A 19,295-nucleotide genomic window follows, 5' to 3' on the forward strand; every position below is an offset into this window, starting at 1 on the left:
CTTCAAGGGTATCCTACATCAAAAAAATTCGCTTTGTATTTTCGTTACCAGCCCCAGAGCGCGCTGTTAGGGTTGATAGTTGTTTTATGGTAACATTTCCCGGATATTGGAAATCTTTAAGGGAACTAATCTTTGTCGATCTTTACAAAGGACAATTCTGCGGTTTGATACCCAATTTATGTGGACGAATTCTTTAAATTCTCCTAGGGTTTTAAGAGAAGCGATAGAACTTCAAAGAAAATTGCTCCCCCTGAAATTGTTTCCTAGGAGAGCTGAAAATCTGTAGAGCTATTGATTAAATTTTAGGCCAATCATTTTATCTGTAACCAAGTTAAGCTTTAGAATGTAAAGCAAGACGCAGGGGTGAGTGAAGCCCAATAAAAACAAAGGGAAAAGTTGATCAGAAGATATTTACAAATGTTATTTTTTACAAAAGATATGGGTGTTAGAAAAATAACGACTAAAACTAACTGATGAACAGAGATGGCGATTTTATTGTTTCTGTTATGCTCGGTCACGTTGTGTTTGTTAGAGGCGAGAGAAGAAAACTGGCTGAAAGAGACTAAGCAGAATTCAGACCATATTTATTTGAAGCTCATCGTGGCTTGGATCATGAGATTTACTTATGTTTCGAGAGATTCTTCTCCCATAATCGGACAAGGTGTGGGATGTTTTCCCCACTACAGTAGACCCTCTCTAATTATATTTTCAAGGGATAGAGAATCTTCTTCAAATTATTTGAAGTACTTTATACCGTTTTCCAGTTAAAAGAATCAATGTTTTAGTTCGAGTAACACAAAAGATTCCAATTAAAGAAGTTCGAATTAGAGAGAGAGTTGACTGTATTTGTACTAATGTAAGTCTCGAGATCAAAGCCACAACAAAATATAGATTGTCTAAGACAGTAGTTGAATTTCTAATGTTTTCGGTAATGCACTGTCCTGATGTTCAGCGTTTGTCCCGGTTGAAATCCAAGATCTATAACGAAGAAAAGAATGAAGCCTCATTATCAGAAAGAGCAGGTCCAATAATAGATTTCAGAAGAAAATGGTCAATTTGTTTTACCTAGGTTAAAACACAACTAAAATTTTTGGAGGTGATATCATGGGGACGTGATATTTTTTGACAAAGTTACCAAATTGTTCTCAGATTTCTTTGTAAGATTCTTTCCTTGTAGTATATTAATGGCAAATATATTGGTGAATGGTAGTCATCAACAAAAGGCCTGTTTTTTCTAAGACCATGCTCACACGCTATGGTTCCGTTTCCGAAAAGAAGCCATTCCATTGGTTAAATTCAATTTTTAGGTCACTTCTAACCAATAGAATGACTTCATTTTGTTTTGAAGTGGAACGGAACCGTTACGTGCGAACATAGTTTACAAGGGGAGAGCTTTTTGTAAAGTAGATAAAAACTCAATTACGCTTTTACATTATCTACCTACTGACCTTTATAAATCCAAGACTAAGATATACTCCCCATCTTTGATCAGAGTTTTTTTTAAGTGTTTTTTTTTAGTGTTGAAACTTTTCCTAATGACAAACGGCGCTACATCACTAGTGTGCTCATCTGATATTCCGATGGCGGAATGGCGGCCGCCCACGCTAAAGCTCTAAAAGAGCGGACCGATTTTCCATCCGAGAGGAATGATAGATAGTCGGCCTTTGATGTGCCGCAAATACCCTCAGGCGTAAACCTGGAAATATTTCGGTTGGACCCGCCAATCCCGGCTGCAAAAATCCTTGACGCGGTCTTGCAAATTCCGTAATCTAAACCTTCCAGGTGTTGAAAATTTTCCCGACCTTCAGAGCTTTAGCATGTTGGCTGAAAATTTCTTTATCTAGGTGCGAGATAGTGTACAAGCAAAGTAGATAGCTCTCGATGCAGGTACCACCTTCAAAATAACTTTTTATAACTCGAAAAGTCGCTCGAAGAAACCGACATTTGCTCAATCGAGAACTACGAATTGATCAAAAAGAATCGGCTGACAGGCACCCACGGAGGTGTAGCTCTCTACATATCTGACCGGATCAAATACAAATACAAACGACGAAAGGACCTTGAACACGAGCGTTTAGAGTGTATATGGGTCGAAGTCCTCGAAACTAACACAAGTCCGTTTCTCCTCGGCTGTATCTATCGTCCACCCGATACGTCTGACTATTTCCCTCCCGACTTCGATGAACTTTTTCAGAACAATTTAACAGCTAACATGAACGAATACCGAGAGGTCATCTTAATGGGGGACTTTAACATCAATTATCTCGTCCGAAACGACCACAGAGATGAAAAACATTTCTTAAACCTGCAAGGTTTTGACCAAATTATAACAAAACCTACCCGTATAACTGACACATCTTCAACATTAATCGATCTCGCCCTGACAAACGACAAGTCGAAAATCTCCCACGAAACCGTAATTCCCTTATCACTAAGTGATCATGATATGATTGGAGTTGTTCGGAAACGTAACCATCAAAGATATGAACCCAAAACCATCAAATGCCGAAACTTTTCGCGGTACAATCCTGATGCTATGAACAACGAACTTCGCCAAGTCGATTGGAATCTTGTATATCAACAGTCCGAACCAAATGCTGCTTGGAAATACTTCAAACAAATCGTGACTAACTCCTTCAATCGCCATGCCCCTGAAAGAACCGATGCACCAATCTCATCAAACAGGCGAAAAACAATTACCATAAAGAAATCCTCACCGAAAACCTCAAAAATAGTAAAAAGTTCTGGGGTCACATCAAAAAACTTTTACCATCTTCAAACGTAAAATCAAAACCAACTGACGTTCTCAAAGACGGTGACGCAACCGCTACTAGCCCAAAAGACAAAGCCGATATGTTTTGTAATTATTACGCCAAAGTGGCACAGAATCTAAAGAAAAAAGCAATGCCACTAATAGACTTTGTCTGGAGACAAGCTAGACCCTTTCCCAACTGCACCGATAAGATTTTCAAGTTTTCAATGGTTGGAGAAGACCTGATATGTAAACTTCTTCAAGGACTCAAACGAAAGAAGGCTACCGGCATCGACCAACTTCCATCTAACCTGCTGAAAGATGCAGCTCCATCCATCTCCAAACCACTCGCACATATAATCAATCTTTCGTTATCCACCTCAGCATTTCCGACCGAGTGGAAGGAAGCCAAAGTGACACCCTTATTCAAATCCGGAAAAATATCGTCTGTCGAAAATTATCGTCCAATCTCGATACTACCAGTCATTTCGAAAATAGCAGAGAAAATTGTCCAGATGCAGCTTACTGAATACCTGGAAGAGAATAATCTACTCACTGATTTCCAATTCGGTTATAGAAAGCACTCCTCCACGGAAATGGCTGCTAACCTCTTCATCGACGATATTCGAAAGCAAGTAGACAAAGGAAATGTTGCTGGCGCCCTGTTCCTCGATTTATCCAAGGCGTTCGACACAATCAGCCACGGTTCGCTACTGAAAAAACTACCGGCCTACGGGATCAGGACGACTGAGCTGAACTGGTTTCAAGACTACCTTTTCAATCGCCAACAATTTGTTTCGTATGATAAAGCCATGTCCCAACCGCAACCGGTCACCTGTGGCGTCCCCCAGGGAAGCATTCTTGGCCCACTTTTATTTCTTATATTTTTCAATGACTTTCCTGACTGTCTTGAGAATTGCAAAACGATCATGTTTGCAGACGACACAGTCATCTACACTGCGGCGAAAAGCTCCAAAGAAGTCAACGACATCCTAAACGCCGAACTCAACAACGTCCAACGCTTCATGACCGAGAACGAACTTATCGTTAACCTGAAAAAAGGAAAGACTGAGGGGATGTTGTTTTCCACCGCTAAGAAATTGCACGATTCTCCCAAACTGAATTTACTCTACGGTGAAACACCCATTAACAACGCTACCAGCTACAAATATCTGGGAATTTTGATCGACCCAGAGCTTCGACTATCCGAACATTTTGAAAAAACAATTAAGATATCAACTTCACGTTTAAAGCTACTGACTTTAATTCGATCGAACGTAACTTCATTCGCAGCCTACCAAATATTTCGTGCTATGGTACAAACTATCATCCTTTACGGGTCATCCACCAACCTAAACCTCAACAGATCTAGCATCGACCGCCTTGACAGTATCGATCGCAGGGCTAGAAGGATCATTAACAACGGCAAATAGATCGCCATATTATCGAGCCGACATCGAATGTCATGAAGCGTCAAGCATGTTGCCTTGTGAAGAAATGTATGCTGGGTAAAGCAAGTGTGTTGCTGGCTAATCATTTCGAACAAAATAACCACAGTGTCAATACACGAAACCAAAATGCTTTTATTCGTCTGCCCAAAATTCGTTTAGAAGTTGCCCGACGTGGATTCTTCTTTATGGGAGGAAGGTTGTACAATACGCTACCAGTGGAATTGAGAACCGTAAATGACTTTAATATTTTTAAAAACAAAATAAAGTCTCATACTTTCAATTTTATTTAAGTATAGTGCCTCTGCTTAGCCTTTAACTTGCCACTACACTATCTCTTTTCTGGATAATTTATTTTTGAATCTAGTGAGGCTTTGGTTTTCACTCTCGTTGCTACATTTAACTATATCCCTAATATTCTGTATCAATTTGTTTACAACACCACAACACTACGTAATGATCTTTTACCAGAGATAGTAAAGAGAGGCGTTTAGGATATTTTATCTAATATTTATTTCCGTCTTATTATTATTATTTTTTTTTTTTTTTTTTTTTAAACATTTTGAATATGATAATTTCACTGTTTTTGGGTACTTTCTCCTTTTCAGAGTTTACACATTGCGTCACACTTTTCAGTATTAATATTCTCAGTCTCGACATACTGTATTAATAGACTTCACATACATGTATACTCTTAGTCTTGTTTACATTAATTTTAAGATAACCTTTTGAAGTATCTATCGATCACAGCGTGGTTTTTCTGCGGGTATAACCTTTCATATTTAGTTTAATATATTCTCTATTAGTTCTATTTTATGTTTGCCTCAGTTATTTTTCATACTGTGTTATGCCTCGTGTTTTTCCTTACTATCATTTACTCATGCCTTTCCAACATTGGAAAGTACGTACACCTCTCAATCAAAACGAGATCTAACATCGTAATTTCTACTTTCATAGCGAATTTAACTCCTCATTCAAATAATTAATTTTCAAGTGCTTTTTCATAGCCAAATTCAATACGTTCGTAAACTATGCCAGCATGCCTTTTATTTAACTTATAATTTATTTATTATTTTAGATTTATAACAGGACCAAAGGTAATATCAGATACTTGTAACTGTTTGCGTAATCCTGTATAAATATTCAATAAAAACTAAAAAAAACTAAAAACTCCTATCAAAATATTTTTGTTGGCTGGGGGATTTAGAAATTTCTTCCAGGGTTCATTATAAAACTCAGTGTGTATGTAGGAGCGCCTCACTGGAAAAAGAAAGGGAAAATTCCAATTAATGCTGAACTACGTAATGACATCAAAGAAAAGAGGCGACTTCACAGGATCTGGTTAAAATCAAAATCATCACCCACAAACAGACGTCAAGCAAGAATCCGATATGTAATCGCGAGGAACCGTGTCAATCGAAAGATGGCACTTGCAAAAAGAGAATACGATCTAGCCATCGGTGAAAACTCAAAGAGAAACCCAAAAGCGTTCTGGTCACATGTCAGAGGCAAACTTAAATCAAAAAGTGGAGTTTCCCCTCTTCTTGAAACGCCCGATGACAAGACATCCCTAAAGCACGAGGACCAAGAAAAGGCCAACATCCTGCAGAAACAATTTTGCAGTGTCTTTACTAAAGAACCGGAAGGTGATCTACCTGATTTTGACAACAGAACAGATAAAATACTTCAACCACTAAACATTACGAAGGAAATGATGACAGAACAAATCAGGAAGCTCAATGCAAATAAATCAATAGGTCCAGATGAGATTCATGCCTCAATGCTTATTGAACTTCGTGACCATATTGCAGAACCACTATCAATCATAATGAATAAAACTCTCGAGGAAGGAAACTTACCTAGTGACTGGAAACTAGCATATGTGACACCAATCTATAAAAACAAAGGAGCACACAACCTTGCTATCAACTATCGCCCCGTAAGTCTAACTTCAGTAGTCTGTAAGTTGATGGAAACAATGATACGAAAACATATCATGGAACACCTTATCAGCGAAGAGCTTCTATCGAACAAGCAATACGGTTTCATCAACAAAAGGTCAACAGTCACACAGCTTATCTCCTTTATAGATATGTGTTGCGAATCAACTGCAAAAAGTGAAGTGGCCGACTGCATATACTTCGACTTTGCCAAGGCATTTGACACGGTACCCCATCGAAGACTTGTGATGAAACTAGAACGCTACGGGATAAACGAATTAATTCTGAACTGGATCAAATCTTTTCTATCGAACCGCAAGCAATTAGTGAGTGTTAATGGTGCAAAATCATCTTTAGATCCAGTGATAAGTGGCATTCCTCAAGGAAGCGTGCTCGGTCCTCTGCTTTTTGTTATTTATATTAATGACCTATAGTGAGGTCTGTTAGCACAAAAATACTTCAGATGGTGATTAAAGCATGAAATTTGGCACAGATGTTCCTTAGAGGGTGTAAAACTTAATTTTAAACAGTAACACCAAAATTTGCCACCTGGCCACCTGCCAGATGACGTCATCAGGTGGCTTAGCAAAAATTTATTTTTTTGAAAATATTTAAAATCTGATGGTATCAGCGGAAAGAGCATGAAATGCTGATGAAGATCGAGGTATAAAACATGCCTTCAAAATCTTCCTATCAAAAGTTATGAAGGTTTAAAGTTTTGTGATGACGTCATCATAAGCCTTTCCAGGCAAAACCTAAAATCCCGTAATAACGGAACTAGCTGACCAAATTTAGTGTTTTATACATGAATCCATGTCAAAATTTGAAGTTCCATCTGATGCTTGGGTCTAAACAACATAGGAAGGCTTAAAACATCCAAAAAAATTAGTTGGTTGTACACTGTGCTCCTGAAGGGAGAACGCTGCGTTGATTTGCCTTGTAAAGCTCAAAATCTAAGTTTTAGTATTCTGTAGGATTTAAAGCTTTTAATTCAATTTGAACATCGGAATCGGAAAAAGCAATGAATTTTGATATGAATTCATGTATAAAACATGAAATTTGGTCAACTTGTACCAAAATTACGAGGTTTTTAAGTTTTGACTGGAAAGGCTTATGATGACGTCATCAAAAAACTTTCAACCTCCATAACTTTTGATAGGAAGATTTTCAAGGCATGTTTTATACCTCAATTTTTATCAGCATTTCATGCTCTTTCCGCTGGAACCATCAGATTTTGAATATTTTCAAAAAAATAATATTTTGACCAGCCACCTGATGACGTCATCTGGCAGGTGGCCAGGTGGCAAAATTTGGTGCTACTGTTTAAAATTAAGTTTTAGACCCTCTAAGGATCATCTGTGCCAAATTTCATGCTTTAATCACCATCTGAAGTATTCTTACGTTTTTATGTGCTACCTGACCTCACTACTACCAGAACATGTTCTATCAAGCATTTTCTTGTTTGTAGACGACACGAAGATTATAATGGAAATCAATTCCATTCTTGACTCCTTAATCGTACAACATGACATTGAAGCACTTGAAAGATGGTCCCGTGAGTGGCTGTTGAAATTCCACCCCGACAAATGCCACGTTTTAACGATAGGTAAATTCGAGAACATAAAGCATGCACACCCGTATCAACTAAATGGAGAGCAACTTGAACATGTCTTCACAGAAAAAGATCTCGGTGTTTTGATAGACTCAGATCTTTCATTTGAAGAACATATCGCTAAGCAAGTAAACAAAGCTAATTCTATGTTGGGATTGCTCAAAAGAGGATTTCAAGACCCTAGTCCTCACGTATTCCAGACACTTTATACCACCTTTGTACGACCACATTTAGAGTATGCTCAATCAGTATGGCAACCAAGATTACGTCGATCTATCAACCTGATCGAGAGTGTCCAAAGACGTGCGACAAAACTAGTAAAACCAATCTCACGGTTACCATATGCAGAAAGACTAAGACGCTTGGCGCTACCATCCCTTGAGTTTCGAAGACTTTTCTGTGACATGGTCCAGGTGTATAAGCATATCCACATCTATGATAGTAAAACAACACCAAAAAAGTTTATCAAAAGGACGCGACCATGTAGAAAGCATATACACGAGCTTCAGATGAATTTCCCGGACGATGAAGTCCTTCTTTTATAGAACTATCTCAATATGGAACGCGCTTCCAAAATACGTGGCAGAAGCATCATCGATAAAATCGTTCAAGAATAATTTAAACAAAGCATGGGCAAACCATGAACTACGCTATTTATTGTAAATAAACAAAGACCAGTTCTAGAGGCCCACGGCGTGCCTGAACTTTGGATTCGTTGTAATAATAATAATAATAATAATGAGTAGAGAGAGGGCACCGTTAGACCGAATTTTTGGACGGTGGACTTCGAAGGGAAGCGAGAAAAGTAGTCAAGCATCTAACCTCTTCCTTAGCTTAGAAACATTTAGATAAAAGTAGAGGTTTGATGAATCTTATTACCCAAATTAGCAGCGAAAACATTACGTAATAACTAAAATAACATAATCTGATAACGGATCAATTTCTCAGCGCTTCAAATAAACCATATATGGGGAAACCACGCCAAGGAAGACATCTATCAAATATTCCGAGCCATGTATAGTGAAATCGTGCTTTGGAGACGAAACATCTTTCTCGTCCCGAGTGGTGCAAATGGAAAGAGGTTTGTCGGCGAAACAACCAAATGGCTGCAGCGATGGGTCGATGATTCCGAGTCGTACAAGAATATTGCCCTCGCCGTCGTAATGGTCATGCCCGCACTGCTTCTCCAGAAACCCAGCTACAAATCAACCGCTAAGCAACACAGTTTATGTCTGGAAAGAAGATTTCGGTTATGGGACGAGGGTGATTTTGACGCACTAATGAGAGAGTCACGAACCATCCAAAAAGCTCTCAAGATGTTTCCCAGCAAACAACGTGATGCACAATTTTCAAAGACATTCGCAAAACTCGTTTTCATGGGCAAAATCAACGCTGCTCTGAAAATGCTCGATAAACAAGAAGGATGCGGTGTGCTTAACCTATCGAAAGATGTAATCGACAGTTTGAAATCAAAACACCCAGAAGCACAAGAAGCAGACGAATCCGTTTTGATCCATGGTCCAAAGCCTTTTGTCGACCCGGTGATGTTCGAAAGTATAGACGAATTACCATCGTGAAATCTGCCATTCGAACCAAAGGATCTAGCGGACCATCTGGTTTAGACTCTGATGCTTGGAGAAGGATGCTGTTTTCAAAGAACTTTGGCAAATTTGGTTCAGATCTGCAAAAAACGTTGGTGGTATTCGCAAAAAAACTTTGCAGAGAGAATATTGAAACAGACCGTACCTCGTCAAGTCTCGAAGCATACACATCTTGTCGTTTAATCCCTCTCGACAAATCTCCAGGAGTAAGACCGATTGGTATTGGTGAAGTACTTCGTCGAATAGTGGGCAAAGCGGTCATTTCTGTCATCAAACCAAACATCCTCGAAAGCTCTGGTGATCTGCAGCTGTGTGCTGGACAGAAATCAGGATGTGAAGCAGCAGCCATGAGGGAGATCTTCGAAGAAGAAGAGACCGATGCTCTTCTTCTTGTTGACGCCAGGAATGCATTCAATTCAATCAATCGAAAGGTCCTTCTTCACAATATACCGTATCTTTGTCCCGTCTTGGCAACATATGTTTCGAACTGTTACAAAGTTCCTTCGCGCTTATTTGTACAGGGAGGACTAGAAATCTCATCAACTGAAGGAACCACGCAAGGCGACCCAATGTCAATGCCATCGTACGCCATTGGTATATTACCACTTATGGATGATATCAACAACAACGAGTCGGTGCAGCAGGTAGCCTTTGCTGACGATTTGGGTGGTGCAGGTAAACTCGACCGCGTCCGAGATTGGTGGGAAAAAGTCGTTTCTTTTGGTCCATCCTTTGGCTACTACCCGGAGCCTTCAAAATCGTGGCTCATCGTCAAAGAAAACAAGCTTGAGAAGGCCCGTGAAACTTTTGAAGGTACCGACATCAAACTGACAACCTCTGGACGAAAATACCTTGGTGGCTTCATTGGAAAAGCAGAAGGAAAAGATGAAGGCTTGTCCAACAGTGGTGCTCTCAGCTAAAAGTACTGTGTGATATTGCCAAGTCCGAACCGCAATCCGCCTACGTAGCTTTCATCGCTGGCTTCAAGCACAAACTCACATACCACATCCGAACAATCCCTGATATGCACCAATACCTTGCACCTTTCGACCTTATCCTCGACACGATATTCATTCCAGCTATCACCGATGGTCACCATTGCTCCGCCGATGAGCGCCTTTTACTATCACTGCCACCAAGAAAAGGCGGTCTTTCAATCCCTATCTTTACCACGTGGTCAATAACAGAATTCTTCAGCTCACAGAAAGTAACTTCCAACCTGTCCAGCCGAATAAAGAACCAAAACGCAAGCAACGTCGACATACCTGACGACGCTAAAGTCAAGAGAGAAATCACCAAGTCGAAGGAAGATCGAGAAAACGATACGTTGAATGTACTTAGGGAGAGGATGAGCGTTGAGCAGCGAAAAGCAAACGAACTCGCTTCTTGCAAAGGTGCTTCAAGCTGGTTGACGATCATACCGGTTGAAAGCGAAGGCTTCTGTCCGAACAAAAGAGAATTAATTTGTTGATGCCCTTTGCTTGAGGTACAGATGGACACCGAAATACCTTCCGATCAATTATGCATGTGGCCTTCGATTCGATGTCGACCATGCCCTTTCGTGTCCGAAAGGAGGTTTCATCCACAAACGCCATGACGAGATGAGAAACCTCTTGGCCAACCTCCTTTCACAAGTACACACTGACGTCTCCATCGAACCTCACCTACAACCTCTAACTGGAGAATCACTACCAAACAGCTCCAACAAAACAGACGAAGCCCGACTTGACGTGTCAGCCAGAAGTTTTTGGCAAAGGGGACAACTTGCATTCTTTGACGTAAGGATCACAAATCCGTTCGCAAAAAGTCACCTTAACCAGAAACTTCAAAACACATTCCTATCGAACGAACAAGAGAAAAAGCGGAAGTACAACAACCGAATCATCACAGTCGAGCATGGTTCGTTCAGCCCGTTCGTTATGTCTCCGTACGGAGGACAAGGAAGAGAAACGGAAATGATCATCACGACCCTTGCAAAGAAGCTCTCAGACAAAAAAGACATTGAATTTGGTATCATGTTGAATTGGTTGAGAACTAAGCTCTCATATTGCTTGCTACGATCAGCTATCCTATGCTTACGTGGATCGAGAACTGTTAGGAAATTGAACCTTGATATGAATGAGATTGAAATTCATGAATCTACTGGGAGAAATTTTTAGTCAATCTCTCTTATTATTCGTCGATTTTGAGATTATTTTTTTTCAGACTTTTGCATTATCGTTAACCCCTTGTTTTGCGCCCGGCGTGACCGCAAGGTTATGCCACTATCCTTATGATGTGGATTTGTGATACTTGATTTGTTTGCCTCTTATTATTCGTTTTTAACTAATTTAGTCTTATAATATTTATATTTATTCTAATGTATATCTCTTGGTCCAACTATTAATTTACAAATAGCAGTGTAGAGATTTCTCAGCGCTTGTAATATCCTGTGCTAAGATTATGTAATGCTTTTGGAGTCATTACGTAATGTTTTCCAAGCTAAACTACCCGGCAAATTTCTTTTACATGTCAACGTTTTGGAAAGGTTGGGTCGGGTGCTTGCCTCCAGTGATGGAATATTCTAGAGAGTAAAAAACGTATACGAATACCTACTTTGAAAATCAGTCAAGCCAAGTCAAGCCATTTTCTATGGTCTACTTCTAAACGCTATACCATGTTTTTAATTTTTTAAAGAAAAATAAAATTTGAAATTAGCTCTTCCTTGGTATAGAGCACTTTGGCACCACAAGTTACTAATGTTGTCTAAAAGCTATACCATAAAACTTTGAGAGTGTATGCATAATGGTGGCTTTCCATGCTGTATAAAGGCACACAACTACAGCAATACTCAGTATTACTGAGTATTGCTGTAACAATCTCGATTCAATTTGTAAATAACATTTTCACATCAAAATGCCCTTTATAAATAACTGCGTGTAATAAGAGAGAGAAAAGAAAATTGCTGACATATTATATGCTGACGTCAGCGTGACACTAACAAAAAAAAGTTGTTGATAAAGCTCATTTTATACCATGGTTTCTGTTATTTGATAATGATAAGAAACTTTGCTGAAAGAAGTGTCTTAGCAACAAATCGTGTTCATACATAATCACAAAAATGAAGAAAATTAATGACAAGTTTTCACAGATTTCACAGCCTCATCGTACAATCTTATGCCCCCCCTAGCACGTAGATGCGTTAATAGGCTTTTTTCGTTGGTTGAAAGAAGAAATGCGCGAAAATATACACTCTTCTCGAGATGCATAAATTTATTGTTGTCCTCGTTTTCAAACACATTTCATTGCTATGAAATTATACATTTTTTAAACCAATTTAAATTCCCAAAAGGCAAACATTAACTCTAATACAAAAGTACTTGAAATTCAAAATGTCTCATGAGGTGTAAACAACACAATTATCATTGTGAATATGTGAATTTACAGCAATGAAATCTGTTTGAAAACGAGGACAACAATGAATTTATGCATCTCGAGAAGAGTGTATTTGTGTCAACGTGGGGGTTTATTTCTTTCGAACAAGAAAATTAGCCTTACGAGAGAGAATTGACACAGAAGGAGCAGATTTGGATAAGCTTGAAAACAGCGTTAACTTGTTTCACTGAGTAGTAGTAGTAGTACGGAAATTGTCTGTACTTTTCTAAACATTTTCAAAGTGCGCCGGAGATGCTCACCTTCTTTAGAGCACGCTCCACAAAAAGAACGTTCTCCGTGGAGATTTCTTCACGTAATGTTCAATGCTACGTTAAAGCCGGTCTCCACTTTCGAGCGAAATGGGCGACGGTTTTTTTCTCAACATTTTTTACCTGAAGAAAAGATTACATCATAAAAAAGTTTCGAGTTTGCGAACAAAAAAAAAAGTTGAGGGAAGTTCTACTTTTTTGATCCGTTACGTCAATTTTGACTAATGGAATTGCTTCATTTTTCGACCGACCAATGCCCTTACAAAAACGTAAAAAGGTTTTCGCTCGTGTCGCGCGAAAGTGGAGACAGTCCTTTAAACGTGAGATCTGAACAACGCTGTGTGCCCGCAGGGTAGGTTGCTAAGAAGCAAAAGACTGAACTTCACACTGCTTACCGGGACATATAGAGTCTTTGTCTTGTCGCCAAACAGAGTCGTTACACCAGGATTTTTCAATTCACTGAAAACGAATAAAAATAAAGAGACAATCACATGGAGATATTTGGCCTGCAGCAACGTTCTTTGGTTTTGAGTAAAACCCTCAAGTATCTTCGTTTAACTATTCTCCAAAGTCGAGATATCACAATTTGAAATTTCTGAAAATGGGTTCTTACCAGTTCTTACTTAGGTTTAGATTCTATTTTTACAAGTCAAGAACTTGTAACTTTGGAAAAATAGTAGGCAAATATATTTTAAGGTTTTGCTCAAGATAATATAAGGAATTCCTCTCATGTCAAATTATCTCAAACCATCTGATTATCCCTTTAACAGTAATAAAGTAAAACGTTTGTACAGAGAGTGACAATGGGCTCTTCCAGAAAAAAACCGTTCATGGAAGGTGGAGGATGAATTGTCCAGGGGTATCTAAAAAATACCAAAAAATTGCAATGTCCAGGGGGTAAATTCCAATGTCCAGGGGTAATTTTTTGTGTCCACAGGGTTGATTTGATGTTTGTCCAGGGGTATAACCCGTGTCCAGGGGGTTAAAAATCAAAATGTCCAGGGGTAATTCATGAAAAAAATAATATATCCTCCACCCCCCATGAACGGATTTTTTCTGGAAGAGCCCAATAGTGAAGTTAATTAAATCGATAAAATCACGACAACAAACGAAAATTCAACAGGCTAATGAATTTCAACCAATCAAATTTCATATTTTCACTAGCCTATTACAATTTTCGTCTGTCGTCGTGATTATCCTGGTATGCTTAACCCCAGTGATGAGAGCAAGATAACAACAAAATTTGAACTACGATAGCACTTCAAGTTGGAAAATAGTAATATACAGAGAATGACTGACAGACATCAAAAGGCATTTTACTTCCTCTTACTCAAAGACATGACATTTAAAATCGGATTAAGAGTATTTAAACCAACATTATCATAAACGGTTTCTCATTTCATTGAACAACGAATATCTTTATTCGCAATTTGATGATAGAATCAATATTATACGCGGATAGCCCAACAACAACATTCAAGCCTAACTTTTTTAAACTTTCGGATGATCTTAACTTTTTAGTTTTAAGCCTAAAAAATGTTCTTAACATGTTCTTATTTTCACCATTTTCTGAGTGTTTTTGCTAATTTTCCTAAGAAAAATGGTGTTTTGGAGTCCTTAAAATGTTCTTAACTTGTTTTAAAATTTTGGTCATCGAAGTCTTATTTTTCATATAGTTTGTTCCTATATAAAAAACGTGTAAAGCTTTCAGACAATCTTTAAATTGTTTTCAAGGGGTGCAGTTATGTAGTCTAATTAATTTAGCCACTCAACTTCTAGTGACCAGTTTTTGCGGTTGATTTTGATTGGGTTGTTACTGATTGTTTCGTGTCATATTCAAACTATCTTTATGTTATTAAAATGTTCTTATATTGTCACCGTATTTTTGAAGTATTTTTGTGCGATTTCCTAAGAAATTAGTTTTCTTGAAGGGGATAATGAGATGATAAGGGACAAAAAGTCAACGATTGAGGGGGTTTATCTAAAGAATTACTAAAAAGATTACTAAAAAATAAACAAAAAGGACGACAAATTTTATAAAGAACGACAAATGCCGCCTTCCACAACCCCGACCCATACGTATCCATTCCTCTTTGTTTATCACGGGAATTAACTACATATGGTTTAAAGAACGACAAATTACGCATGCGTGTTACAATGCAGGATTTTTTAGAGGAACAAAATGATTAGTTTTACAAAGCTTTACTGCTCTAGAAGTCTAGAAGAGACTAAACCTTGTCTTTATAACGGCCAAGTGCCTTTGAATATTCTTCTGAATTCGTCTGAATATTTACTATTATGGCCTGTAACAGGCTGAGGATTATTCTTAAAATGTTCTTATATTTGGTGGGTATTGAAGCCTCGTTATACAAAATGTGTTCTACCTTAAAGGAAGAAATTTTGGCGGAAAGAAAATTTGGCGGATTTGGCGGATTTAGCCAAAATCCGCCAAATTAAGTTCTCGCCGAAATTTATTTTTCCTCCATCCGCTAAATTAAATTCCCGCAAAATTTATTTTATTTAAAACGCATTCCCCAAATTGGTGCTATTTCAGGCTTTTTTGCTTATTTGATAACGATTTTAGCCAAAAAAAATCCTGCAACCGCCAAATTAAATTCCCTTCAAATCTAATTATTCAAGCCACCCGCCAAATTAAATTCCCTTCAAATCTAATTTTTTCAGCCATCCGCCAAATCAAATTCCCGCCAAAATTCCTTCCTTTAAGGTACATAAAGAAGATATCAAAGTAAGAACACTTACAATTCATTTTTGAGTTGTTCTATAACTTCGCCAAGGGTTGAAGTGAATCTCCACTTTACGTTCGATAGGTTTCCTACTACACACTGGACAATCTTCCTAATGGATGAAAATTTCTTCTATAATATTGAGATGTTTTCATATTCGAGGCATTTTATTTTAAGTGGAGGTAGAGAGTCTATCACCATATTCCCCTAAAACCCTACCTGGAAGTGCTTAGGATTCGAACACAGTCCATTGCAGTGTAAGTCTGTGATCGAAACCTTCACACTACCAATCGGCAGAATGTTAGTGAGCTTAATAAAGCTCAAATTGCATATGTAGAACAATAAACTCGGTATAGAAATTTATTTCAATACACCTTCCTTATAGTCACTATATACTTTTGGTGTAATCATGGTACAGGCCCCCCAATCTTGGACAATACCGAGTTTATGTATGTGTGTTTTACTGTGACGGAGACAGTAAGGTTCTAATATAACTTGTTCCTGACCAGTTGCACGCAGACGACGGTAAATCAGCACTTTTTTACCGTCCTTCAATTTGCAGGTCAGGACTGCAGGTTATTCCAAATCGCTTCAGTCACTTTATCGTCCTGAAAAGTGCAAATACATAAACTCCAAGCGTTAAGATCCATAACTCTTAAGATCTGTTTCTACCACGCCCTTTCGACAAACGGTACAAAAAAATGATACCTTCTTCTCTGCTTCGAAAGTGTACGTATAAACGCCCTGTGAATTGTTAAACACCGTGTAATTCTCCATGGTTTTGTAGCAACTATGTGTATAAAATGAAGTAGTAAGTAACGGAAGTAAGTAAGTCTGCGACCGCAGTCGGAGGCGACCCGAAGGATCCTCTTTCGATAGCTATCTACCCAAAAGTAGGGGAGGGCGCCACTCTTTCTCCCTGGATTGCTCCACTTACCCTTGACCCTTCAGAGGCATCAAGTACCATTTTGGAAATTTTTGGTATGACCCGGCTGAGGGTTGAACGCACAACCTTGCGAACCGTAGCCGGATGCTTTATACCGAGTTTATGTATGTGTGTTTTCCAGCGGCGGAGACGGTAAGGTTCTAATTTGAGAAGATCCTGACCAGCTGAGGACGACGGTAAATCAGCACTTTTACCGTCCTCGATTTTGCGGGGCGGAATTGCGGGTTTTTCCAAATCGCTTCAGTCACTCTACCGTCCTCAAAAGTGCAAATACATAAACTCGGTATTACTACACTACGGTCGCTAAAATGAAAGAGCAGGGTAGAATAACGAAATAGAGAATTAGCAAATCTCGAAACTATATATTAATTAATGATTCGAATCAAACAATCAATCAATCAATCAATCAATCAATCAATCAATCAATCAATCAATCAATCAATCAATCAATCAATCAATCAATCAATCAATCAATCAATCAATCAATCAATCAATCAATCTCACCAAGTGATAGCTTTGAAGACTTCGGTGACACACATTGCTGAAAAACGAGAATGAGACAAAGAGGCTTAACTAGATTTTCCGCAAAATCTCTTTGGCTGAGACCACCCAACCTTGTCTGTACACAGACCCAGTGTCTACGGCTAATTTCGAAATTCATTGCCGTAGAGGCAATAGCGATAAACGTGAGATACACTCTGGTACAGAGTAACCCAACTTAACTCATACATACGTGGATAATTCCGGGATACGTAATTTTTATTGAAGCAAGAACGTCGTATCGGTTTAGTGTTATATGGCTGGACCACCGTCCTGCTTGTCTGGAGTGGGGGATTAAAGGTCAAGCGACAACTGGCACCTTGTTTGATCCAGGGGGCAATTGATGTAGGGGTCACTTTTTTTTGAAATCTCTAAGTTGTGTTGTTTTTATTAATTCTAGACTGTGTACAAGATAACTCTGGCCTACAGCGCAAAATGAAATACACAACAACTACACTTTTCCATTTTGCATTTGAATTATGTTCATAAATTTCGAAGGGGTCAGCTGAGATGTCTACGTAATGACCAGGGGATATCCAAGATGCAAATCAGTAGAACAAAAGGTGTAAAAACATTTTGACTTTTCCACCTTCATTTGACCTTTCGACTTTAATTTGACTACGTAATGACCAGGGGATATCGAAGGGGTAAATAAGTAGAAAAAAGGTGTAAAAACATTTTGACTTTTTTGGCATTTAATTTGACTTAAAAAATTTCCCGCCTAAGAAATCCGCTAATTCAACAGACTAATTGATTTTTTCAGGCATTTTTTAAAAACGTTTTCTTTCGAGGTGAAGAAAAATTTATTGGACCCCTCAGGGTCACCTAAATCATAAGGGGTTGCCTAAATTATAAGGGGTTACCTAAATTATAAGGGGTTGCCTAAATTATAAGGGGTTACCTAAATTATAAGGGGTTGCCTAAAATTACTAGGTGTTACCTAAGGTTTCAGATGCATCATGGATATGCTAGAAATTATGCGTTACTAAGCCAATTTCAATTAAAAAAAAATTAAGAACAATTGAAGGCATCAGAAAGCACCATTCTTGATTTTTGATACCAGCTAGGGAATTTACAACTATCTGAGTAATTTAATTTTGGGAGAAGCACAAAAAAATCATTTGTTTATTGGGCTTTCTGTAAATATTTTCAATACGATTAAATTTCGCCCTGGTTTTAAATAACTATTGTTTAGGGAATTCTCAATCATCCTAATGATTTAAATAAAAATTCCAAATAAAAATTTAAGAAAATGTGTCGTAAAGTTTTAAATCTTAAACTTAAAATTAACATATTTTTTCGGACATTATACACGTTTTTTTAAAGAACTAGCTGAGGACATAAAATTTCGTTGGCCAAATTATTTAAAACAAATTTAAGAGTATTTTATATGATTTGAGGGCTCTTTATTAAAAACACCCAATTTAAATGAAGATTGCACAAAAATACTCACTAAATGGAGAAAGTCAGAATATTTGTAGAATATTTTAGGCTTTAGAAGACGCAGTGTTTAGAACTCCAAAAGTTAAGAACATCCAAGGGTTTTGAAAATTTTGTTGACCTATTTATGAAAAAACAAATGTGAAGCTTTTTTGTTTCACTCAGTTTAATCTGCAAAGTTTGATATACTGTTAAAAAAAATACGTTGAAATTTATATACCCTTCACTCGTTCCAGTCACTTATTACGATAAGGCTCATTTTTGGCCCGGCTCTAATACACGTCTTTTTTTTTTAAGAAACACACTTTTAAGAAACATGAGGCTCAGAATGCCTAAAAACTAAGAAACATCTAAGAAACATGCTGAGGCTGAGAATGAGTAAATAACCTTTTTAAAACGGTTTTTTTAGAACCTTCCAATCTTTGCATGAAAAATAGGCTGATTATGTCAAAAAGTTTAGAAACATGTCAGAAACATTTAAGGCTAAAAAGGCCGATTTCTTAAGAAACATTGAGGCTGCTTGGTAAAACTAGTTTCTTAAAAAAAAAAACGTGTACACCTTTTCGACCGTGTAGCCACCAATTGCCGC

At 38.0% G+C, this 19,295-nt stretch overlaps 2 protein-coding genes across 2 annotated transcripts in view; one reads left to right on the forward strand and one right to left on the reverse strand.

Moving 5' to 3' along the window:
* Positions 1–295: 295 nt before the first annotated feature.
* LOC136811139 (NEDD8-activating enzyme E1 catalytic subunit-like) overlaps positions 296–19,295 on the reverse strand; it is a 47,624-nt gene continuing 28,624 nt past the window's right edge. Inside the window, exons 16-20 of the mRNA XM_067067757.1 lie at positions 17,231–17,267; positions 16,489–16,570; positions 15,797–15,892; positions 13,432–13,495; positions 296–978 (exon numbers count right to left, since the gene is read on the reverse strand). Coding sequence (XP_066923858.1) covers positions 15,800–15,892; positions 16,489–16,570; positions 17,231–17,267 — 212 coding nt within the window. The 3' untranslated portion in view covers positions 296–978; positions 13,432–13,495; positions 15,797–15,799. The remainder of the gene's footprint in view (positions 979–13,431; positions 13,496–15,796; positions 15,893–16,488; positions 16,571–17,230; positions 17,268–19,295) is intronic.
* On the forward strand, positions 7,626–8,297 carry LOC136811129 (uncharacterized protein B0403.1-like). Its single transcript, XM_067067745.1, has one exon. The coding sequence runs from the start codon at positions 7,626–7,628 to the stop codon at positions 8,295–8,297; it is 672 nt and encodes a 223-aa protein (XP_066923846.1).

The sequence above is a fragment of the Clytia hemisphaerica genome, unplaced genomic scaffold (assembly GCF_902728285.1).
Source record: "Clytia hemisphaerica strain Z4C2 unplaced genomic scaffold, Clytia hemisphaerica genome assembly, whole genome shotgun sequence".
Lineage (NCBI taxonomy): Eukaryota > Metazoa > Cnidaria > Hydrozoa > Leptothecata > Clytiidae > Clytia > Clytia hemisphaerica.